General features: G+C 39.4%; 1 protein-coding gene across 3 annotated transcripts in view; it reads left to right on the plus strand.

Annotated features, from left to right (window-relative positions):
• The window catches only part of LOC6565318 (uncharacterized protein CG43867), a 126,511-nt gene that overhangs the window by 76,574 nt on the left and 23,393 nt on the right, over window positions 1-26,544 (plus strand). For 2 of the 3 annotated variants that reach the window (XM_001990913.3, XM_032737971.1), the window contains one exon: window positions 14,572-14,634. In XM_001990913.3, the coding sequence (XP_001990949.2) occupies window positions 14,572-14,634 (63 nt within the window). Of the gene's footprint in view, window positions 1-14,571; window positions 14,635-22,158; window positions 22,212-26,544 lie in introns of those variants that run through there. The other variant, XM_043214844.1, reaches the window with a different exon arrangement.

The following is a 26,544-nucleotide window of genomic DNA, read 5'->3' on the forward strand; positions in this document are numbered from 1 at the left end:
GCCAAAAGTTAAGACCTGGCCCTGGCCAACAAATAACTTGGGCGAGTGGGGGGGTGTTTGATGCTGAAACTGGAGCTGAAACTGAAATTAGAATTTGGGGCGGGGGCAGTGGCAGTGGCAGAAGCATGAGCAGTGGCGAGGCACTAGGCGTTGCTCTATTGTATGCAAACAATTTACAGCGCAACTGGACGGCAAAATAGGAAGCACCAACAAAAAAAAACATCCACAAAAAAGATGAGATTGAGTTTTGCAGAATGGGCATGAAAAACTAGGCGTCGTCTCATGCATAAAACTGAAAAATGAAATACAAGGCACAGGCTTAACAAGTCAAAAGAAAATATCAGCAAAGTGAAAATGAAAATGTGTGCAACAACGATGCCGGAGTAAATGAACCGACAGGGATAAGTGAAATTCACCGCAGAGTGCCGCAGCTGCGTCTACGAATGAATGCCGTTGTGGCATGGGGCATAACAAAAGTCTGCTGCAAAAAAGAAAACTATAACGCAGCGGATTATGAAAAGCTTTGCTTCGGTCTACCATCGTCACTAACTAATTTGATAATGCGCTGCGTGGAAACATAAGCCAACCCACTCGCAACCCCAAGCGGAGCCAATTGTAAATGAAGTCAAAACCTTGTTTAATCAATTTTGCCAATTAGCAGCGCCTTGAATCATAATTCCTGGCTGCGGACACGTTCAAGAGCCACTTACCTAGTGCCAGTTGCAGTCGAATCAAAACATTCTTTTGCATTGCATGGCTGCAAGTTGCATTTCGATCGGAATCAATTATATTTGTATCACAAATACGTCTGCTTGCCTTACTTTATTCACAATGATTGATCTATTCTTCTTCTTTTAGTTGGTAGAAATGCTTTCTGGGAAAGTGTTTAGTCTGGGGTAGACCACTCATAAATAAGATCGGCCTGTACTTTAGAAAATCGCCATAAAATTTCTAAGGATTGGGAAAGCAATTTTCTCTATTTTTTTTAATAATAGAAAATATTTCTAATACAAATTTACCCTGGAATTAAGAAAACAAGCTTGGATTTTAGAGATATATATTTTGTGAATAATAAGATGAGTTTCCCTTGGCGTCAAATATATGGCATATTTCTTAAATTCAATGTCCTCGGTTAGGTAAACTTGCTTCGAATTAATGTCATAATAATAATATGAATTAATTTATTATTTTAATGGATATGTATACGACAGAAAATGCATGTTGTTCGGAAGTTGTTTGTTATATATATATACATATATGTATATATATACACTCCGCGAAATTCGATTAAACACACTCGTGTTTATGGTGTTAAACACTGTACCAAGCCTAACGGGACCTCGTTTACGCATTTTATAACGGTGCTTCTTCTTACATTGTTATGATGCATTGAAATAAAAGTTCCGTTATTTTTTTCCATGATTTTTGTAGGTTTGTGTTTCTTGCGCTAGTTTGGGTGCGAAATTCGATTAAAGACAGTCACTTTCCAACATTCGGAAAAGGAAGCAGAGCGTTATATGGAATTTCTTTGAATGTGATAATAAAGTATACATGTTTATTTAATATTTTATAGTTAATTGTAGATTAGTTGCATACATAAATTTGGAATGGGAAGGGAAAAAACACGTCATCCTCAGGAGTTAGCTAAGATCCTTATTTACAAGGATACTGGATTGAGCAACAGGCAAATATCAATTAAATTAAGTCGATCGGTGTCAGAAATTGATAACATGTTAAAATTAAAAGAAAAATACAACAAACAACATCAAAAAAATTATCACACAGGCAAAAATCTGCAATCTTACGAGTTGGGCTGGATAAAAATGCTACGACATCAGAAATTCTATTTGATTTTATGTAACAAATATTGAAACATCGTTTTTAACAAGAAGAAAATGAGGTCAAAACCAGTATTAACGAAGGCACATCACATAGCCAGATTAAATGTTGCAAAAGAACACTTGTCCTGGATCCAGCAGTGGCAAAATATGGTATTTTCTGATGAGATAAAATCCAAACTGTATAAATTATTACTGACATTAATACTGATTTAAAGAACTTTTTCTTGCTGAGAGCCTTTTTCCTACTCGAAGCTGTAGCGGTGCTTCACTTATGATCTGGGCTGCATTCAGTCATCACAAGAGGACACTGATTTGTAACATTTCATGCCGTATAAGTTCGGAAGGTTATTCAAATCTTTTGGACACACTTTTGGTAAACTTTATGGAACATCAATCAGACCCAAATGCCTTATTCCAACAGGAGAATGATCCGATACATGTGTCGCGGGCCGGTCGTGGGTGGTTTCGGGATAAGGATTTTATACTTTTAGAGTGGACAGCAAGACACCATATGGGGACACCTGTTTCGCCGAGTTGAAACGGATACTCGACGGCTTGCGACAGTTGAACAGCTATGAAGGTTATAGTTATAAACAAATCTGGAGTCTGAACACATAATTAATTTGTTACTTTAATGAAATTTGTACTCACTCAAAAAAGGAAAAAAAATAGGTGATAAAATTTGTTATGATAATGTTACAAATTTATTTCCTTTTTTATTTAACTTTAAAACAGCTAACTCTTGTGGAACACTTTTCTTTCAATTTTATAAGGAAATAATCCAGTGCCTTTAATCGAATTTCGCGGAGTGTATATGGATGAATATTAATTGAAAATATATGTATATACATTTACATACACATATGCATACAATATTCATACAACATACATACAGCATGTACGTATATTTACACAACATTTTAAGTAGAGTATAAAAAGAAGTAGAACTGGCACATTAACTACCTCAGACAGAGTTCTTCTGCTTCTTTCTCTATACGCATTTTCCTACATAAAAGGCACCACGTCCACGGCCCCGCCCCCTGTGCTAAGACGCAGTCCATTAACAGTCGCTGTCTTGCTATTGTTATGGGTCTCGACCGCCCACTCTCTCTCACACACACACACACTGTTGCCTGTTGTGTCAGTTATCTGCGTGTCTGTTGTGTGTCGCTTCTTCTCCCTGCCTGCTCGCGTTCCGCAATTAACTTGATTGCGCCTATAAATATGCAGCACTTGGCTGTGATTATTGCATGCGCGCCTTTTCATTTAGCTGTTGTGCTGCCTGACTCCCTCCTGCGCTCTCACTCTCTACCTCTCTCTCTCTCTCTCTCTCTCTGTCTCCGTCTGTTCTGCTATTTTTGCTGCGTGCTTTGCATGACGCTTCTAAGCCTAAAAGTATTCACTAATTGCTATTCTTGCTATCTGATTGCGCGACTTTTTCCAAAATGTTTTCTCTTCTTCTTTTTTGTTGCTCCTTTCTATCTTCAACACTCCTTCGGCCGCAAGTGCTTCAGATCGCTATCAGCTGCTAATAGACTGACTGCATCGCCTTCTACTTCATTCAGTTATTCAGTTATTCATTCTTTCATTCATCTATTTACAATATTTCTGTTGTTTTGTATGCATTGTTACCATTGTTCTTATCTGGTCTTGAGTGGTTCTCAGCTCGGATTCATCTAGATTATTTCATTTTTTTTTTTTGTATTGCATTTTGCATCTTAATTTTAAATTGACAAAATTCTGACAATATAAACAAGAGCATTTTGCTCAATATAATATCATAGAGGGCATAAATGCCAGCTCAGGTTTTCAAGTTTGAAATTGCTTTGAACAGCACTTAAAACTTTGTTGGAACAAAATTCAGTTTGTTTTATTTGGTTTTTTGCTCCAGCTGTGTTCTACAAAAGTCTCTGAGAGATTTTCTTTTGCCTGTCTGCTTGTTTCTGCAGACAGCTCAATATGAAAGTACATATATATATACATATATAAATGCCCAAAGTTTATCATTTGTCAATTAAATCAACTGTAAGGACTGCCACTTATTTTGTTATACATTTTTTATAAGTTAAGACTTGCATCTTGGAAACTTGGCTACACTCTAGCTTAGAGTTTTTTTATTTTATGCTTTGCAAAACATTTTCAGTACATTTTTTTTTGTGTATGCCATAGGAAAGCAGCCAAAAGGTTGAGTTATTCCATGGGCTCTACTAAAAAATATTTCTTAGGTTTTGATAATTGAAGGGTATTTCTCAGTTCTCTTTCCTGATAGTAGAACGTTTTGCCCAAGTTTATGCCAATTTTCACGCGTCGGTGTGCGGCATTTCAAGTTATATGTAAGCACTGAACACACTAAAATTGAATAGAAGTGGTATAATGAATTTCAGCAAATGTATGTTAAATGCAGAAGGTAGCATCTGCAACCCCCTTGAGTATGTAAGTGTCCATTAGAAATAGATACTTCAAATTTGAAATATAAGTATACCCCGCGCAGATCGAACCTATTTCATTTTATCGATAACTACCGTCATTTTGCGAATATTGATACATATCAATTTCGGAGTGCCATAATTTTCAAGGGATAGCTTTATAAGTGATATATAGTATCAAAAACGTATTCTCATATTGATGTCATTACTATCAGCAGGCACACGAGTGTCCTTGTGCGAGAAAGGGATGGAAGTATGTTTGTGTGTATACTGCAGATTCCAGATATCTACGATTGAGTGCATAGGTATACACATACAACATACAAACTGGTTTCAGGATATGTCGTAGTCGAGCTCATTCGACTACAGCATTTTTGCTTGTGATTTTTTATTTCTGTTCATGTTGCAGCTCTGCTATTGTTGGAAAGCGGCTTAGCTTTTGTCAAAAGCAAACTAATGATGGGCATGATGCCAGCTTATTGACTAACTAAAAGCCAACGCTGTTGTAAGCTTGCCACGCCCACAAGCTGTCGTGTGCTATCGGCTGCTGTTCGTTGTCTGTGTGTCGTTGTTAATCTTTAACCAGAGTCCTAATCCGTGCGTCATGATTGAAAGCAGCTGCAAAACGTTGCGTAGCCTGCCTCCAATCGTTGGTGGTTTGGCTTGCTTGGGGCAACTTCTTGCAAGACGTCTGCTGCCAGCTGATAGTCGCAACGATGAAGGATGGAACATAGCACATGATGAGCACATTGACGAGAAGATTGTCGTCGTTGCTGCCGCTGCTGATAATCTGATTGCCATGGTGTACTTTTGCCTCATACCAACTTGTGTCAGTTTGTCCAAGTTTCTGTGGCAGCAACTTGAAAAGGTCGCCTTGAGCGTTTTATGCGCTGCTATTAATCAAGGTTCTGCTAGCTGCTGCATCTCAATTAGTTCACAAGTTACACCTGGACAACGCGGCACAGTTGCATAATGAGCTAACGCAAATGCACTTACAGCCTAATGATGCACCTTAACCCCTTTTTTGTCGTGTTGGCCAGCAGTTTTTGCTATACGTACCGCACTTGACCCAAAGCCAACAACACTTCACACACACACACACACACGCACAACTGTATATAGAATACCGCGGTTAAGTATGCCAAAAAAAGAAAACACTGAACAGAAATAATGTTGGTTGTCGCTATGTTGTGCGTTTGCGTGTGTTTGTGCGTAAGTTGTATGCTTGTGTGTTGGCCTTCATGCAGTTGACACCAATTGCAACGCAACGCAGTTGCCCTGATTTACGCTGCGGCACAGAAACAGAAAGTAAGTGGCCTTCGTCGCAGTTGTTAAGTACTTGCCTATATTCCACATACATATACACTAAGTGTGTTAGTATACTTTAACCTAAGATATCAACTGTTGATGTAAATGTTAATGTTAATGTTAATTTTAATGTTAATGTTAATGTTAATGTTAATGTTAATGTTAATGTTAATGTTAATGTTAATGTTAATGTTAATGTTAATGTTAATGTTAATGTTAATGTTAATATTAATGTTAATTTTAATGTTAATTTTAATGTTAATGTTAATGTTAATGTCAATGTTATGCTCATGTTAATGTTAATGCTAATGTTAATGCTAATATTAATGTTAATATAATATTAATGTTAATGTTAATGTCAATGTTATGCTCATGTTAATGTTAATGTTAATGTTAATGTTAATGTTAATGTTAATGTTAATGTTAATGTTAATGTTAATGTTAATGTTAATGTTAATGTTAATGTTAATGTTAATGTTAATGTTAATGTTAATGTTAATGTTAATGTTAATGTTAATGTTAATGTTAATGTTAATGTTAATGTTAATGTTAATGTTAATGTTAATGTTAATGTTAATGTTAATGTTAATGTTAATGTTAATGTTAATGTTAATGTTAATGTTAATGTTAATGTTAATGTTAATGTTAATGTTAATGTTAATGTTAATGTTAATGTTAATGTTAATGTTAATGTTAATGTTAATGTTAATGTTAATGTTAATGTTAATGTTAATGTTAATGTTAATTCTAATTTTAATTCTAATTTTAATTTTAATGATTACCTTTTAGCAGATAGATTAAATAAACATATTGGAAACAAAATGTTTATTAAATTAGTCTAAGTAAATAATATTTCCTGATTATAGTTAAGGATATATGTAAATATGTTAAGTAGCCAAAGCTTTTGTAGCACATAAAACACTGGCTCTGGGGGTGGGCTTGGGGTTGGATGAGTGGGTTGGGTGTCTGTTGTCATAAATAGTTAAACAATTTCATAATGAATAAAAATTAAATGTAACTTGGTAAAGTCGCTTGTTATTATGAATAACAGATAAATATTTATGCAAATAATTATGCAGATATTTCACATATAATTTTATGTGGGCATACACACTCACACTCTGCTGCACATGAAATGCATTATGGTGCACAAAGTGCATTATATAATTACATTTATGCGCCCGTCCATCAAATTCAATGGCTAACACATTTTCATAATACACTTACGACCACCCACCACCCAATATATATATATATATATATATATATATATATATATACTTATAGATACAGCACCTCCTCCAGTGCAGCACTCGTTGCCCCTCAGCCCACAGCCAGTCGCATTCACAACAGATGCTTTCGTTTTAAAATAGTATTAATGGCGTGCAGGGGCAGGCAATGGGAATTTCTCTAAAGAAAGGTGTGGATTGATGGGGGAAGGGGGATGTGGAAACAGAGAAAATGCAATTTGCAAATGGCGCGTTGCACGTTCAGCGGTTTGTTCACTTTATGTATCTGTCTCTCTGCCTGTCCATCGCCTCCAGTTAGTCTGGGCATCGGCTATTTTAATTAAGGGATATCCGGCTGTTTAAAATACTGTCATTTTATTGCCAAATTTCCCTTTAAAATCTGCGCACACTCAAATGTAAGCAGTTGTGGCAGTTATCCCATTTCTTATACTCTGAACAGATACTGAAGGGTAAAAAACAAATACGCCTAAATATCGCAATCGTCAATATCGGGACTCTGCAGTTAGCACTCACACACAATGCCATTAAAATTGTGCCTTCTTTTTGCTCTCGGAAATAAATATGTATATATCAATATTCGCCAAACAGGGGCACTTATCGATAATATAATACGAGCCAATATTCCAAACTTTGAAATGTCTGGTTCTTATTATCTCTGTAATCCGCGTGTTCATACGGACGGACATGGCTAAATCGGCTCGCTTGTTGATCGTGATAAGGAATACATATACTTTATGCTTTTACTCATTTTTAATTGGTTGAGTCTATAAGAAAGAAGAAAATTTAATTTGTCTGACTAGCAAGCAGTTGCTTGAAAAGCAGCTGACATTCACGCTGTGCCACTTGGTGCTCAATCCAATCGAATTCCAGCTGTAATACAGCAACAACAACGCCATCGGATAAACAAAGGTTTGTGTTGTGTTCTGATGTGGCTCACATAAAAAAGCAAATAACAACTGAGCCCCATTTTAGTTTATCATTGGGTGCGGAGCAGCAATGGTTTTCCGAATGTTGTTATCTCTTCTACGGTATTTATTCACGTGCAGAAAATCAATCATATATCCACCGGCGATCATAATGTCCAGTCCAGAGGCAACAGTGCCACAGTCTCTTGTCACAGACAGTGCCACCGCCCCACCCACATTGGATGCTGCCGCTTTTATAAATTTGACCGAAACGGTTAAGCCAGATTATGAATCGGTGCAGAATTTAGAGGTGCACGTGGAACTGGAGATGGAGATGGCTGAGGACGCGGATGTGGACGTGTATGATGACTTGGGCTATGATGATCCCCGACTGCCCGAGCTGATAATTTAATGAAAGATTAAATGTTGTGTTTATGTATTTGTTGTTGACTTCAATTAAGGTGCTCATTTAGAAAATGAAATGTTTTATTGACAGCATGCAAATGAGCAATAAAATAATCAGAGACCAAGTGCAACAAAGTTGCCACAAAAATTCAATTACAACAATTTTTAATTAACTTTATTGCAATTAAAACCAATGCAAAAAACCCTGAGCAGGAGGCAGCTAATAAAATACGCCTGCAAAGTAAATACGGGTTGAAAACAAAAAATGTACAAATATATGCATAAATTACATAAATGAAATGGATCGAAATTTAATATCACGACAAATTAATCCGCATGTCAAATGTTTACATCCTCCCACACACACACACTCACACACACACACACAAACAAACAAATACTCAGCTCACTGCGTATCGGATTTTCTATTGTTATTATCATGTTGTCCCATGCACGAATTCACGCGTATAAACAATTTGCAACAACTGAAACAATGTGCATATTCAATAATCAAATAATAATAATAATTTCATATTTGCTTTCAAGCAATTTTAGTTCGTATCGTAATCGGTTTAAATTCGATGTAAAAGATATTAGTATTTTTTCTTTATTTCCCTAAAAAGATTATTTCAAATTTAGCATAGAATGGGAGAGCTATGCAGACTACGTTATACTCTGTTAACTTTTGAAATAAATTGTCAACCCTCTAATACTTTTTATGATGCTTAGTTTATTTAATTTAATATAGCATTTTCTTATTATATTATATGATTATCATAATATTAATCCGCTTCCGCCGAAGTTCTTGGGAACGGTGGATGTGGGAGTGGGGTGGCTTAATTGCCGATCCTTAGAGGAGGTTACCAGCAAGTTACCTTCCAAGTTTGATCACTTTATCTTGGAAATTATGCGGGCTTATCGATTTACACTTCCTGAAATATCGGCCTGGCCGATTATGGGCGCAGTTGTAGGCATGGCCATAAAAATTTGTTATTGGTCCTCAAAGGCGGCTACCAGTTAAATATCCAAAAAAATGTAACGGCTCTTACTCGAAAACTGCGGAATATATACCCATTTAAAATTTTCAGGGGCGGGGTGCGGTGGAGGTGGGCGTGGCATACATCAATTAACACCAATTAGCCTTAAAATTGAGGGAGATATATGGCTTTATCGATTTGCGAATATCGATTTTATCGATCTCCTAGCCCCTAGTGGACGTAGCACTCCAATTTTCACACATTGTCTGACGCGGACACAGACCAGTATATGTTCCAAGTTTCAAGTCCTTAACTCTAAGAGTGTTGAAAAGAGTTGCGCTCATACAGACGGACGGACAGACAGACTGTCAGCATAACGGACAATGCACAACATAAATATACTATGATACCTTCGGTATCAAAGTATAAAAAGGCAATCCCTATTTGGCCAACTGATGGTTACACACATGCTCACATGTCTGACTTGCCACACAGACCGTATAATTCCCTGCATCAAGCAAAACGAGCTGTCGGCCTGTCTGTCTGTCTGTCTGATTGCCTCTCTGTCCTCCGGTTGCGGTAATTTGCTTGTTCCCAAATTGCAATCGTAGCTGGCAAATGAGATTTGTGATTGCCATTCGGCTGTAAACTGTAAACTTCAACTTGGGCCAGTTATGAGCAACAAGAAGAACAACAACAAGTTGTAGAACGACCATGCAATTAAGTCGAAATGCAGCTGCTTAGAGCCAAAATCGTTGACGGTGTTTTTGTTGTGCTGTTGCCGTGGTCAAAAGTTCTAATTAACTTGCCAATTGGCAACAGTAGCGCCTATAACTAAAATGATGCAGGCGTCAATTTCCCCCTCACTCTCTCTTTCTATGTGTGTGTGTATGTGTGTATATTTGGGGTCAGACACACCTTGACAACTGCCCCTGCTGCTCCTGCTGCCCCTGCTTCCCCTACTTTGATTGCCCTCAAGCTCCTACACTCAAATAAAAATACAAGCCCACGTCACAAAGCTTCGACTTTAAATCTAGTATCACTTTAAACTGTGCCACTGCTGTATTATATTGATACATATATCGGAGGGCGTTCGCAGTCTAAACACATTTTGTGTTTTTCAAAAAAGCCAATTCACACAACATTCATGCAACATTCATTAATGTGCATGAAAAGACAGAACCCAACACCCAATGTCTGAATAATGTCTTAAAGTTGAAATAAAAGACACTGTTATTTGGTGATTGATAATTATATATATTTTTTTTGTTTGACAGCGTTGTTTGAAATTCTTATTTAATTTAATTTGTGCGATGTTAACAAGATTTGTAAAAAAAAGATCATAATAATAAAAATAATAATAATAATAAAAATAATAATAATAATAATAATAATAATTGAAGTATGTACTTTTTAAAGAGACGTCTCCGACCCCATCCAGTATATCTATTCTTGATCAGCATCACTTATCAAATCGATAAAGCCATGTCCGTCCAAATTTCTTAAACCGATTTTCCGAATAACTTGAGCTCGCTCAGTATTAAAGTCAGCATGTTGAAACTTGGCCCTTTGCCAAAGGCCAAGCTATATCATAACATAGCTGCCATGGGAGAAATCGGAAATCGAAAGATGAGTGAGTAGCATTTTGATATCTATAAGAATACATGTTATTCTCACCGATACAGAATAACTACACAAATATGCAGTATTCAGATGTGAAACAGAAAACAAATAACTCAAATTTGTTTATGGCGTAAAAATAAGAATGTTTCGATGTTAACTCCTGTCTGCAAGGATTAACTCAGTTCGGCTTGCCTAAGATAACCTTTATTTTTCTGGATTTAGTCCATATCCAAACTTTCCAGATTGCGAATACGCTAAATAGTTTTTCAGTGTATAGTTGATTTCGTGCTTCCGCTGCTCCTGCTACTACTTGCTTTACTTTCTACTCCCTGCTACCCCCTGCTGCTGCTGCCTGGTTGCCTACACGCACGCAAGCCTCGCATAACTTTCGACCAGCTCGCACTTTTTGGCCTAATCCATTTGCTTTTTGGCTGCTACAACTTTTTCAAGCACCCACCCCCACCGCCCCCCCCCCCCCCCCACACACACACAACCACCCCCATCCCTACCAGCTTATCAATATTTTGGCATTTGGGGCATTTGTTTAGCTTTATTAGGTTGCTCTTTAATAGCCTAACGTGGCCTTCATGCATCTTTCTGCTATACTCGTATATCCCTTATAGAGCGTTTATGTGTGTGTATTTATAATAATAAGTTTGACCATTGCAATTGGCAAAATTAGCGGCGGCAGCGGCTGGTATTGATCTGGCACTCAGATGCTCAGTGGCACCAAATAATTGAACTGAATTGTGATCGACTCTTTTGGGTCTTCCTCCTGCTTGACCGTTGGAGTGCAGCTAAGGAGCTTGCTCAGTTTTCCGCACATCACTCAATCCACTTCCAATCACCTCCACTCAACTGATGTGCAGCTGTAAACAGTGCAACAGTTTTATATGACCGATTATGATTGACAATGATTGACAGCTGTTTCGCTTGACGCACTTGTCCATTTTCTTAATGGTTTCTCGCTATGAGCTATTAAGCATGTGTGGAAACAGTATAATTGAAATATTGTGAAATTCATTTCATGTAATTGACCTGCCTCTTGTTCGTAATGTGAAAATTTGCTCACTTTCAAAATGTCCTGCTTTTATTTTTATTTGTATATTATTTATTTTTAAAACATTGTAAATACCAAAATGTATTCATTTCTGTGCATTTTGCATATTACCCTATAAAAAAAGAAAGTAAGTTTAGGAATACCTGAAAATTATATCATATACATATACATATATGTATATATATAACAAACTATTTCTTAAATCGTTTGATTGTGTCGCTATGAAAACTATATGATATAGTGATCCGATCCTTCCAGTTCAAACTGCCTGCAGTAAATTGACGGCCAGAGAGCCAAGTTTCATCAAGAAACGGACGGACTACAGATATTGATTAAGAATATATACACTTTACTTGGGATTTTAAGCGGCAAAGTGATGTTATTGGTTTTGACTGTTAGACAAAGAAGAAAGATTATTCGATATTTCTCATATATAAAGGTGGTAGTTGGGGTATCGATTATTATCGGTTATTAACATTATTAATACGTTATCGAAATGCATTGATCTGTTACGTATTTTCAACACTTTTGTTGCTTGTCTCACAATGCCTCATTAACTGCTTGCCACTAGAATGATGATCTTAATCATTATCGACTTATGGACGTTAGTTGGCTTAAACAGCCATTAAATTCACATTTTGCCATCATTTTAATGGAGACGATAACGTTTCTCAAGCAGCCCTTGAACCGCACTCAACTCGAACCCAGCCCCATTTTAGCACCTCTCTCTATCTCTGCCTTTTTCTCTCTATCTGCTTCTCTATATCTCTCTATCTCTATCTCTCTCTATCTATATCTCTATCTTAACCATTTGCGGCATGCTTATGCCATATTTCGGCGTTCATCGGCGTTAATATTTCTGGCAGCCATCAATCAATGGAAGCCGCTTCTCAAAACTCACTCACGCTCTGAATGGCCACTTAAATGCCATAAAAAGCGAAAATTAATGCACTCAAAGCATTCAAATCGTGGGTTGCCTCCTCCCACAAGTGGGTGGTTGAGTTGGGCGGTTGGATAGAATGCTTAGTACGGAATCAGGTCTTTAACATGAACGTCGATGGTTGTTCGTCTCGCGGGCCACTCTTGTGATTAATTGATGGCATTCCAAGAGTGCTCCATTGCAGAACACACCCACAAAGTGAGGCGAGGTGGTTGCCTGCCTCCTATATATCCTTTATATCCGTTATATCCATTATGGGCCTGTGTTAATGGCAAACCATTGAGCAGTTAAAAGTGCGAGATTAGCATTTCCGCCTAGTCAAAGCCACGTGACCTGACCCCAAGCAAACTAAACTCCTCGACCTGCTCTGACAAGTGCCTTCCCGCCTACCCGTGGTAGGGGTAGGCAGTGCCTAGCCTTGCCTTGCCTGCGGCTGCCTCAAGTGGTGGCAATGGCGTGCAGCAAGGTGTGGCAGCCAAAAACAAATAACAAGAAAACAAAAAAAAAAGGAAATGGCCAGTGTTATATAATATATAATGTGTAGTGTTGTTTGTGTGTTGCCAATTTCGACAGACATTTTGGCGCCGTCGTCCAAGCTATAAAGTTCGACTTGCCAAGCAGCACATGCCGCGTTATCCTTACTAACCGCAAATCGTTTGTCATTGTTTGCTATGATTGATTGATTAATTCACTGACTTACTGACTGACTGACTGAGTGATTGAATGAGTGAGTGGGTGTGGGTATGGGAGTGGGACTCCATAAGTGATGTGGATGCTGCATAAGGTCAGAGTGAAGGGACAGCACCAGTGGCGCCACCTGTCACTTGTCAAGCGCAACTCAACACACTTGCTGTGGTCAAAGCTTTTTCAAATCTCACCACTTACCAAATACAGGGATTTTTTTTGGTGCGTGTCTCCGTTGCGCCGTGAACTTTACAATTAAGCTTAATGCAAAAGCTTCTCCAATGGAGTTAGACAGAAATTTGTGAAACTAAATCAAATTAAGTGCATTCCACAAGAGCTTTAAAAATGCTACTAAAAATTTGACAAGTGGTAGGCGTAAGATTTGAATGTTAACAGTTCCCTTACCCTAGTTGAGCTGTGATTGCAATCAAAAATCTTTAAATCGATAATTATCAGCAATAAAGAAAAAGATGATCATTTGCTTAATATTTTTATTTTGTTTATCAACACTAAATTTGATAATTGTCGTGGTGGTGAAATAATCATATATATGACAAGCACTATCTGCTTGCAAAGTTTTTATCCTTGTGAAATATTATTGACCAACATTCAAATATGAAATAATTTAATAACTTCTAGCTGCCACTGAATGTATATTTTAAATATTTGAACACAAACTGTTGACTATAAAAAAATATAAATATTTTAATAACTTGCCAACTTAACTTTGAGTGAAACACAAACTCAAATTGATTCTGTGCCGCAAACAGAAATTAATTAGTTTCGAAAATTTGCTGTTAGTCTTAGTGTTCTTCAAAGACAAGCTGTTAGCTCCAATTGTAATTGTATTTATTTTGGCTGCTGTCAGATCTGAGACTGTAATATTTAAGAGCAAAAACATATAAATGAACGTCACTTGACCCATTAAATTTATGTGGCATGTGCTGATAAACTTGGCAACTCGATTATTTGCACATCATTTCCTCCATTTAAGTAACTTGAAAATCTGATCCGCTCTCTCCCCCGTCCCCCACCCACTCTCTCACTCTCTCTCTCTCTCTCTCTCTATATATATATATATATATGTATCTCTCTGTCTCTTGTTCTGTTACACATTTACTTATACGCCCTTCAATTTTGTTGTACTTGCAGCTAACGGAGCTCGAACAACGCGTCATCGAAGCGGAAGAACGCGCTGAGGAAGCTGAAGATAAGGTAAGTCATTAAATGACTTCTGACAGAGCAACAGTCCCAACTTCTAACCACAGAGAGGACATGCAGGATATTAAAACAAGGGTAGCATCCTCAGCCAGCTAGCCAGCCAGATGACAGCAGATATCACAAGTCTGCCTCGGGCAGGAGGCGCCTCATTAGAAGCCAGTTAAAGCATTTAAACGCGTGCGGCATTTACATGACAACATGACAATAATGCCACACTCACAACAGTTTTTAATGCCCTATGCTCAGACTGTGCAAATTGGGCATACCGATTTTATGTAACTCTATAGTAAAATTTCGTAATTTCTCAACTGATTTCACACCTTTGAATTTTTGCTTTTTCAAAATATCTATAAAGCTGCCTTTGAATTTTTCTTCTCTTTTCTCAAGGCAAAATAGGCTTAAAAGTGCAGTTGAAGCTTTGCTTGCTTTGTTTGTCAAGTCAATAAATATCTTTAAGGTTGCAGTTGAAGTTATCTATTTCTCAAGTAAAAATGCTGAAAGCTGTAGTTCAAATTATCTGTTTCTCAAGTTGAAACTCTTTTTACGCTGGGAACAGTGCATTGCTCAGTCCGGTTACAAAAGTTGTCGTCTGTAACTTTAGACTCGTGTTTATTTTTTGCATTTTAGCTTACTTCCTTGTAGCTGGGGTTTTTGGGTTGACTTAGTTTTTTTTTTTCGGCCAGACACCAAAACTTTTGGCACATGCGGGCAAACAAGCGACGAACAAGCCAAGCACAAACAATACCGGCTTTTGCGGACAAACAATGACAACAAGGACAACAGCAACAACAACAGCGACACCAACAATAAGCCGAGCAACAAAATGTTGTCACCAACTGTCCCCAGAAACGTAGCCAGCACTTGCATAAATCGACTTCCGAGCCCGGAAATTCGCATTAATGCAACGCTGCGTACGCTGTCCGCTTCCACACTAGACACCCCCCCCCCACACCCCCGCACACACACAACCCCAAAATAGACAGCTTTTTCCCTCTCTGCCCACTTTCTTTAGTAAAATTCGTGAGGTTGCAAGTGATGCTGGGCTTTTGGCAAGCATTTTGAACCCCTCCCCACACACACACACACATACACAAATGCTCACAGAAACCAGAGCCCTATAAAAACTACCCCGAATGCGACAGCCACACAATGGGTGGCTCTATCACACAACCACCCAAGCACCCAGCCACCTAACCACTAAATTCATCCAATACGTTTTACGCGCGTTTTCAATATCAAATGCGCATTGTTTGCATTAACAAGTCCCATGGGGATTTTGGCTTTACCTACGCAACGGGGAACAGCTACCAACTCCAACTCCAACTCTCAACCGTAACCGTACGGTAAAACGTAGCCATACCCCTGGCCCCGTATCCCTTTCCGTTCCAAACACCCCATACAAAGAGCAGGCGAAATACAAATATTTTCCGACTTGCAGGCAAGTTTATCTCTGCATCTCGTCTGCAGCTTGCGGTATTGACGGCTATCGTTGTGAGCTCAACAGCTTCAGCTTCAGCTTTAGCATTAGCTTTAGGTATTGCTTAACCGTTAGTATTGCCAACCACTGTGACAAATTGAATTCTGTTTTTTTTTTTTTTTTGTGTACGCATTGGAGATGAGAGTCTCCTGGAGATACAGAAGGCCCGGGCTAACTACATGCACGCTTCAAAGACAACATCAATGCATTCGTACTAAACTCATCCCCCACACACATCCCCAATCCCCCGCGGTATCACCGTAAAGTGTTACTTCCGGGATAAGTTGCCCAGGCACTCTCCGTCACTCGCCGCTAAGTTTCGCATAATCTCAGATCCTCCTGTATGCCTATGATGAGCTTGCGGACTTCTCTCCAGTATGACGGAGATTCCATCCTGTGCTGGACTAAGGTCTTCGGTGGGGGCCCTGAGGTAGTAGCCCCCTAAATCTCGGGAAATGATAGAGCACATGTTCTGGATTTTCGATGGCATTCAGGTAGGGGTGTTCTCGTGCCTAAATCTGTGTTGATAACTCCCGTAACCGCTGTGACCTTTAAAAATCTGAGAATGATGCTAGTCTACTGCACCTGTATTCCTCCCTATCCACTCCTCTAGGTTAGGGATTAGCCGATGTGTCCATCTTCCATTCCTCGCCGCTCTCCATCTTTCATGGCAGGTGTCCATCGTCGCTGCTCTCACTGTCCTTCAAATGGTCACCATTGTGATAGCGTCCGCCGCTGCTGTCGCTCTAGTACGAATCTCCGTCATTTCCTTGGCTAGTACGTCCACTGGAACCATTTCTGACAGGACTATTGACGCTGCGTCCGAGACCGTGCGGAAGCCAGAAATTACTCGTAGCGCACTCAGTTAGTAGGATGCAGAGCTTCTTTCGCAGCCCTTTTTTATTGGACACTGCCGTTGCCCAAAACGGTTCCGCGTACAGTAGGATGGAGGCTACCATTCTCGCGAGCGATAGGCGTCTCCCTGGTTTATGGCCCCAAATATTGGACAGCATACGCGAGAGGACAATTTGCATTTTGGCCACTCTCTGGCTGACTTACTCGATGTGGGGCCGGAAGCAGGGCTATTGTCCAGTATGCCGCCCAGGTATTTTATTGACTCCTTAGATTAGACAACGTCGTTACTGGCTTGCACTGTATGTACTCAATTGCTTTACTGCTTGTATTATGTCTGGCAAGTTCCAAGCTCGCAACCTGCATCCATCATGCCTCAATTTTTATTGCCGCGTTCGCTACCGTCTCTACCACCTTGTGCTCCTTGGCCACAACGACTAGTGCCAGGTCATCTGCAAAGCCTATGAGGCTGCAACCCTGAGGTAGTTGGAGCCTAAGTACCTCATCGTACATTATGTTCCACAACAGTGCGCCTAGAACTGAACCCTGTGGATCTTCTGCTGTGACCGCGTAACTCCTTGGGTCGTCTTCTGTATCATACGCCAAAATCCTGCCGGATAGGTAGTTGAATACAGTGCTAGACAGATACGGTGGTACTCGAATTACGTCCAGAGCTCACCTGTCCTGTTCTCGAGTTCGCCAACAACGCTTTCTTTGCGCTATTTGCTGGTAGCTTAATCGTTGCTGCTTGGGTCTGCCCGTATCGTATTGATATCGTCCAGGGATATCTCCAAGACTAATTGTTTTCGCAGCGCGTCGCGAATATCCTACTTCATCGTGATCTTATCCAGATTCCTGGATCCGATGTCACGTGGTCACCGAACCTCTGCTTGCTCACCCAGAGTATAACCCACAAGGTCGAGGTATCCATTGCTGGCTTATCCAGTTGCAGCAGTACTTCACCGTTTTGGGTCACCCCTTTAGTCCTTATCCTGGTAACCGCCTTCCCAAACTTGCTCAGCTTATCGTCTGCTTTTACCTTGCGTATCTCAGCATAACCAGCCTCACTTGTTGCCGCAATTGCTATGGAGTCTGGGCGCGCATTTTTCCTGCAGATTCCTGATATCTTTGGCTTTCTGGACATCTTCTTGGGGATGACTTCCCTCCACTGTTCGCCTATATTGTGCCTCTCCAACGGATTTGACCTCCTTCGTAGCCTGGTTCCCTGTGGGAGCAACCGAGTCGGCTACTCTTTTACTCCTCTTACCGTGGAGTGTTCCTGCACCCTATTTCCTTTTAACTTCTACCGCCGGTCTAAGAAGATGCAGTTCCGCATCAGTTGGTGAATAGTGCGCCGTTTGCCATCCTCTAGCATCTCCACCAGCTTCGTAATTTCTTGGCCGAGGTCGCTTAGCGCTATGCTATGCTGCTTCGCCAGGTTTATTTCTTTATCCGTTGGTTTCTCCAGATTGGCGCGGCGCTGCCACACATACTGGAGATGTCAACATCGTTCCACGTTTTGCGAACGCGTCGCCACCCTCATTTTTGTTTGTGTTTGTGAATTTCTATTAGTGTTACTCATTTTAATGGGTCCAAGCTCCAAGTCTTTATTTCTGGTCGCTGCACAAATACGTAATAATCCCATGGTTATCTTTGCATGCAGGGAACCTGCCGGAACCTGTACCGACAACTTAATGACGACGCACCAGAACACGTGCTTGGAGGTTTGCCAAGTTTTAACAGGACGGAGACGGTAGAAGCATTATCCTATCAGTCATTTCGGCAAGCTTACACTACTCAGGACAAGAATCGACTTGGTCATTGCCATGTTAATGACGATTAAGGACTTTTCGCATGTAGTGTCTTCCCCGTGTCATATCAGTCGCATCATTCGACAAACTATGATTCGCAGTGATGATATTCTAAAGCCTGCCAGCACACTGGTGTGTGTGTGTGTGTGTAGATGTTAGTTATCTACCTAGAGGGGGAACCCTTCCTTGGATTTCTTTGTGGCTTTCATTATTATCAAATGCATCACTCATCATGAACTATTAGCCAAAACTAAAGCCATTGCTTAAACGCCACGAGAAGTGAGCGAGTCATTCTTTTGTATGTAACTGTACAAGAACCAAAAGGATTACTCATCAAAATGCACTAATGGAATATCAAATAGGCGTGAGCATTCCCTTTTTTGGTTTATTTTTTTTTTCTCTATTTTATAGTTAACAAAATTGTCTTTATTTTGTTTTTACTAGAAAAGTTACTTAAATTAGTTCGTTGAATTGTCAAAATACGTCTTCTAACTAACTAAAAAACAATATGTTTTTTTTTTAAATCATAATTCTTACAGTTTGAGCTGCGTTTTGATCATTAATCAATTTAGTTTTCGATGCATTGAACTAATTTAATTATTGTTGATTAGAGTATAAGAATCTAATTTATTAGATACTGCTAAAGGATAATACGGCTGATCAGAAGTCCATAACATAAATTCCTTGATTCTTTTCCAATTTTTTATTAATGTTCTTACACTTCTAAGATATTTCCATACCCGGTTTTATCTTTAACAACATTTTCTCAGTCATAATCCTCAGTCATAAGCCTTATCAAAATCCAAAATATATTTTTCAACTATCTATTTGCTCAGAGGACCCCCCACCCCTCCCCCCACATACGCTACTTGTTACACCTTGCATTTCTTGCCCCTTTTGTGTGTATCTTGTGGCAATCAAATGAATTATGCGTTAATAGACAAAAATGTAAACAAAAAACACACTTCAATCTACCCCAACGCCAGTGGCAAATAGGTGCAACGCAGCCCCCAACTCCCAGGAAGTGCGGTAGCTTGCCATTGCCGGCGTGTGTTATCGGAAGGGGCGGGGATGGCTGTTTGTTGCTTGTAGGCTTTAAAATGCATTAAGTGGATGCGATTTCTGTTGCATTCACAAAGTCACACGTGGCACATATTGCGCAGTGTTGCAAAACGCCGGCGTTGCAAGCAAACCAAAACACAATGAAAAGGCGCGCGTGCGTGCGTGCGTGCGTGCGTGAGTGCCAAAATACAAATGACAAACAACAAAACAAACAGCTGGCAGAATGCATATCAAACCTTGAGCGGCAACACAGTGGCACTCAAACTGTAAGCGCTGTTTTCGGGGGTTGCTTCGCCTCAAGCTCGATGACAGGCAACAGCAGCTGTCCGAGAGAGCAAGACAGCGAGAGAGAAAGAGAGAGCCAGATAGAGAGAAAGAGAGAGAGAGAGAGAGTGAGTGCGTGGAATGGATTTTTAAGTGTGCGTTTGTTGAGCAAGCGACTGCAAGCCAGAGAGTCTTATGCCGAGCTGCAGCTTTTTATGTAGTTGACAGCTGTGCGCACATCCTGAGCAAAGGATAAGCTCTTAAAGCAGACGGGGCGAGGAGAGGAGAGAAAACGTCGCTAAGAATCAAAAGAAAGTCCAAAATGTGAAACAACCACCGAAAAAAAACCGATTGACTACTGACTGACTGAGAGAACGAGAAATGGAACGACGAATGAGAGGAAAGAGGAAAGGAAGCTAAAGCAAGCGGACGATAGGCCAGCGTAAAAAAGAGCACAGCGCAAGAGTTGTGCAAAAGAAGACTTGTAGCTGCTCCGACACAGGCTGCTGCTCGGGCTGCCTTTTATTTTTGCGTTTCAATTTGTTTAAACAATTTTCGACCACCATTTCGGCAAAAAGTTGCTGCAGCCCAAAGCTACAAAACAACAAGCTAACTGCATGTCAAACGCAGCAAAAGCGAAAGCAAAAGCAGCAGCAAGCAGTAGCAAAAACAACAATAAACAACGACGACGCTCGGCGCAGTGTTGCGAGTGTTGCAAGTTCAAAGAAATCACAGTAAAAAGCAAAAAGAAAAAAGTTAAATATTCAGTGCATAGTGAAAGGCGCGAGGGGTGGCCCCAAATCGGCACACGCATTAAATACATAAGTGTTCAACAAACAAAAAACAAGAAAGAAATCGAAAACTGAGCACAAGAAAAACTACAAAAACATTGAAATTGTTAAGTTTGGTTTGTTGCTCAAAATGCTCAAGAACTATTTAAATCGAAAATTCCAGTAGCTTCAACGTGTTTGTTTGTATGCGTGTTATGTATGTATGTGTGTTGTTGTTGCTGACAGCCAAAAGTGCCTAACGTAGTAAAGTATAGGCCAAATTTCGCATTGTATTGCGCAAAAATATACACAACCTACAAACACACACAAATAAGCTATTTACAGTTACAACGTGCATGTGGCTGCGAGTGTATGTGTGTGAGTAAATGTGTGAGTGCCACCCTATGCGAAGCTAGAGAGAGAGAGAGAGAATACCAGAGAGCAGCAGCGAGAGAACAGTGCGAGAGCGCGCACATGTCAATGGCAGACAGCTGATTGGCGAGCCACAAAGCAAAAGCAAATAAGCAAAAAGGCAATGGAAGAAAACAACGCACAGCAAAGGAGACAAAAAAAAAATACGCTTGCGTGTGTGTGTTTATGTGTGTGTGTGTGAATTATGCATTAACAAATAATGCCAATTGTTAGCAGTTAGCAACAAATAATACAGGAAGAGAGAGAAAAACTACAACAAAAACATAGCAAAACAAACATATCAAAACCGACACACAATAGGAAACGTCCATTTACAACACAAAAGCAACGACTGCATTAAAATACATACACACATATGTACATGTATACGTGAATATACAAATTAGGCAAATTAATAACAGCAGCAGCAGCAACAACAATAACAACAATAAACAGGGCAGTGCAAAGAACAGCTTTCTTTCTATCGCTGCCTCGCTAGTACGCTGGCTGCTGTTGCTCTCAGCATTGCCAGCGGCGGGCAACGCTTTTGGGGGCATTGCCAGACGCAAAAGCCGCTACAATAACAACAACAGCAGCAATTACAGCCACAACTGAAGTGAATTTGTTATTAACCCATGACTGAGGCAATGTCATAAAATGTTGCTTTGTCGCCGCGCGGCTGCCAAGCGTCGCCGCTGCTGCGTTTGCTGCCGCCACAAACAAAGAAAATGGGAGCAGCGGCAGCTCCACTAGCTGCACACAGACAAATGAGCCAAATCTTTCTCCGCCCACCTGCTTTGGCAAACAACTGACAACATTAACATAAGACAACGATAACAACAACGATAATTACAACGATAACAACTTTAACTTTAAGACCCGTGCAACGAACCATTTTTATGAATGGATAACTATAGAAAAAAGGTAAGCCTGTCAAAACTACTGTTTCCATCTAGCTTGAGCTCTCAGGAATTCTCGACTTATTATAAATAGGCGTTTACATATACACATGTAATATGACCGTCAAAAATATCTTAAAGTGTTAACCTTCATTAAAGATTGCAATAACCGTATGTATTCCAGAACAATTTGTACTTTAATCTGCGTTTCGTTAACAAGAGCTTATATTCTAAATTTGATGTCTACAGTTGTAGATCGACTCAGCTGTTGCTTCTGGTGAAGAATTCTAGAATTCCATTCCTTATTTCGAGGGCGCTGAAAGGCACACACATAATTTTTAGCGAAAACACTTAAAGAAAGGAATAAAATCGAACTAGAGTCAACAATCGAGAACAATGATCAAATTTAGCAAAGGTGCTTCACAAAGAAAATTTCATTTTGAAAATATTTGTAAGCTCAAAATTTGTGGCTTTAACTATTTTGCCCTTGACTTTATCAATATGTTTGTGTTACATGTTTGATTTGCCTTATATCATGCAGTGGCGTTTAATAAATCTCAATCATGCCAGCGATAGATGATATTTTCTAGAATCTGGGTACTATATTGCTACTAAAACAAATGGTGTCACGTTATATGGGCTATAATTAGCTAAGATCCCAATGATTTTTGAAACATTTTTGAAATTCTCATTTCAATTTTGTGTTGTATTCGATTGGGTTGTCTAATTGGAACGCCCACCTGGATGCCGCTGTATTGCACGAACGGATCAGCAAGCTGCACGAGCCCATGGCAGCCACATAACAAATTTATTTTAATTTTACGCTTCGTGCATGTTAGTTGGCTAAAATTAAAACTAAAAAGGGACCAGCTCACCCAATCCAAACCCCCATTCCACCATCATATCTGAAATTAATTCATAACACTCAAAAAAAAAAAAAAAAAATACAATTATATTTATCTAGCGTTTCAAAATCACTCAGAAACTCTTCGCATAATTTATGGCGCTCACCATCCCACCGTCCGCTTCAGTTTTCTCCAGTCTCCCCAGCTGCTTGTAAACAGAATTCAATTAAAAAATTCGCACTTCGTATTTGAACTTTTAACCCTTCCGGGATGGGGATGGGGGTGGCGAATTGGGTCAATCTTTTAATGGGACTTTTCAATTATTTAGCCACTTATCTGTGCGTCGTCATCGCTTTGTTGCAGTTTGTTGTGGTTGTTGTGTGTTGTTGCCCCTTTTATACACATGCAACCAGTTCATCAGCCACAAAACTGCAAAATCAATTAACGTGCTACGTGGGTGTTGCATGAGTTGATCGAATGCATGAGGCTCTTGCCACCGCGCTCTGCCCAACGAGTTGACGATTGATGCGCCAACATTCGCGTTGCATTCGCTGCTGGGGCACGTGCCATCCTAGGGCAATGCAAGAGCACTTATGTATGGCTTGTATGTATGCGCCACATTATGCTCCATCCACAATTCGCTTGTCTCTCATCGCATTCTCGTTCCTCAAACACTAATCAACTCGAGCACAGTGGCCATTTATCTCTGCGCAAACAAAGCGCCAAGTTGATTGAATTGGATTGGAAACAAAACAAACAGTTACAGATGCAGTTGCAGTTGCATGTTATACCATACATCAGATGTGAGCCAAAGGCTGATTTCATTTACTAATGCTTTTTGCCAGCCTATTCAAACCGGGCTTAGCTATGATCTAAGCCAAATTTATCGAACTGAATTCAAATTGACATTATCAAAAATAGAATGAATAAAATACTAAATAATAATTATATTATTAGAGCTACTAAAGCTTAACAATTTTTTGCCCAATTGGATTTTATCTGGGTTTTCTCAATGTTTTGCAGTCTATCTTGAACAATGAACATTTTACTTAATTTACCTTCAATGCCCCCAGATTTATTATACAAATTTTTCGATGTTAAATTTATATTTATTATTTATAAATTTGATATTATTTCATTTATATATAGACTACCACATTTGTGATTTCCCAACATACATATATACGGAGACTCCTTCAACTTTACACCATGTAGCATTTCTGACATCGCTGCTGATTTTTATAGATTTCTTACGTTAAGCGCATCTATGCGTCGTATTGGACCAATCGAGTAAACCATTTTCCGTTTTTCCGTTATAGCCCGTTTTTCACAATGATTGTGCATAAAACTTCACAAAATGAAGAAGCAAAAGCGCGTTGGCGTTTGCCTCATTTTGTTGCTGTTGCCGTTTTTGTTGCTGTTGTTTGTGTGCGCTGCTTCAGTTGAATTAATGATGCATGCATCCGTCATCAGACTGCAGCGCAGACGATGACGATGACGTTGACGTTGATGCAGACGTCGACGGCGACGGCGCCACTTTCGCTTGAAGCCGCCTCCGCAGAAGCAGCAGCAGCAGCAACAACAGCAGCAATAGCAGCAGCCGCCGCCCGCCCACTCACAGTTGGCCCTCGGGGTCGACGTTGCCGTTGCACATTTGAAAGATGTAATGCGTTTTATGCGTTGGATTTTTCTCGACTTAAGTGGTCTTTTTACAATACCCTGTGTCCATTAGAAAGTAACTTAAAATAAAAGGATAACATCATATTGTGCCAATGTATATAATACTACTTTTATGTATTGTATATATTGTATTCATTGTAGAAATATATATGTGGATTGATCATCCTCAACAGCCGGAGCGATGTACTGCCATACAGCTGTCTGCCCGTATATGAACCAGTCGATCTGAGCTTAAATAACCATAATCGTATATGCCCAGCCAGCTTATTGCCTCTTTTTCTATCACTTAATCAGCTTAATAATATCGATAAATATCGATATTTGACTTACAGTTTGAACTTATCTTGATAGGTGTAAAAACAAGAGCCATCCGATTTGATGACTATTTTGTCATACATATATCAAATATACATATATCAGAGCTGTATTAATAGCTGTACTATTAAAATGTATTAAAGTTGTATATAAATGCATTATAATTAATATTAATAGAGTATTAGCAATCAGGCATGTATATTAGGGTATCTGCCATTTGAGCTAATGCCTTGACTAAGGCACTCTCGCGCAGTTGTTGTATTGCTCTGTTGCATTTCTTTATTTAAAACTCATCAGCAAGTCGACGACATCATTTGGCGCGCCGCTGTGCGAGTTGGCTCCACACATTAATATGCATTTAAAAATAGCGCCCCATGCGACGGGGCCTATGCAACAGTTGCCGCAATGTGAATGATGTGCCACATCATTGCTGCAGCAGATACTTTGTTGTGCCCAGCTTTGTGCTAGGGCCTTATTGCGATTTGCTATGGTCAAAATTCAAATGCTCGTAATGGTGCTTTAATCAGTGACTTATTGGACGCGAGGAGTGCGTTTTTGAGAGAGACAGAAGTGAGCGTAAATATTAGGATGAGGGTTATAATAATGCTAAGGGTAGTTCTAGTTGTAATTTGGCCGCCAGCCAGTCTACTCGGGGCGTATTACTCACTTCAGCACTCATACCGAGGAAGGTTTTTTTGTTGTTTGTGGTAATTTATTATACCCTGTGCTTCAGTTTTCGAGATGATCCATATTGTAATTCGTATGAATAAATAATTAAAATTATATTATATGAAACATGTCATGTTAATTATATCCAAGAATGTGCGTTTTGTAACTAATACTTTAGATTTTGTACAAATTTCTGAAAGCTCTGATTTCCAAGAGACTTCTGCATTGTTGCATCCTTAACATACTAAATAAAATATATCCTAAATTGTAAATACGTGAATAACTTTTGAAGTAATGCGAAGACATAATGAGCTGAATGACTTCCAGCTTAGCTGCTATTGCTCTTTATATAAAATAAAAATAGCTTAGAAATGCCTTATTTATCCGACCCCATTAGGTAAATTTTTGATAACTAAATTGAACTAGACAATTATTCTCTTTGCTGCAGTTAGACTGATTGAAATAAATCACATGATACAATGGCTTTAATTTATGAAAATTAAAGGTTGACTTTTGGTATTGATCAAAATGATTAAAATTGGTGCAAGGGTATTTTATCTTCGGGAAACCCAACGATTGATTTATTTTCGTGGGTTTTGTTTTTATAGTTTTTTGTTATTTGTTTTCTTCAGAGTTGTTGTTGAATGCGTCTAGCCAATAATGTTCATGCTGGCTGGCGTTCTGATGGATGTCGAGGACGACCATGAAACTGAGTCATTTCGCATCATCTCATATGGCGTCCAATTCTCATTTCTACTGGCTGCTTTCACTGCCTGATGCCAGCTGCCTGCTTTGTTGTTTTTTAATCAGCGAAATTGTTGACACCAACCGTACACAATCAGCGAAAGA

The sequence above is a fragment of the Drosophila grimshawi genome, unplaced genomic scaffold, assembly GCF_018153295.1.
Source record: "Drosophila grimshawi isolate 15287-2541.00 unplaced genomic scaffold, ASM1815329v1 contig_1006, whole genome shotgun sequence".
NCBI lineage: Eukaryota > Metazoa > Arthropoda > Insecta > Diptera > Drosophilidae > Drosophila > Drosophila grimshawi.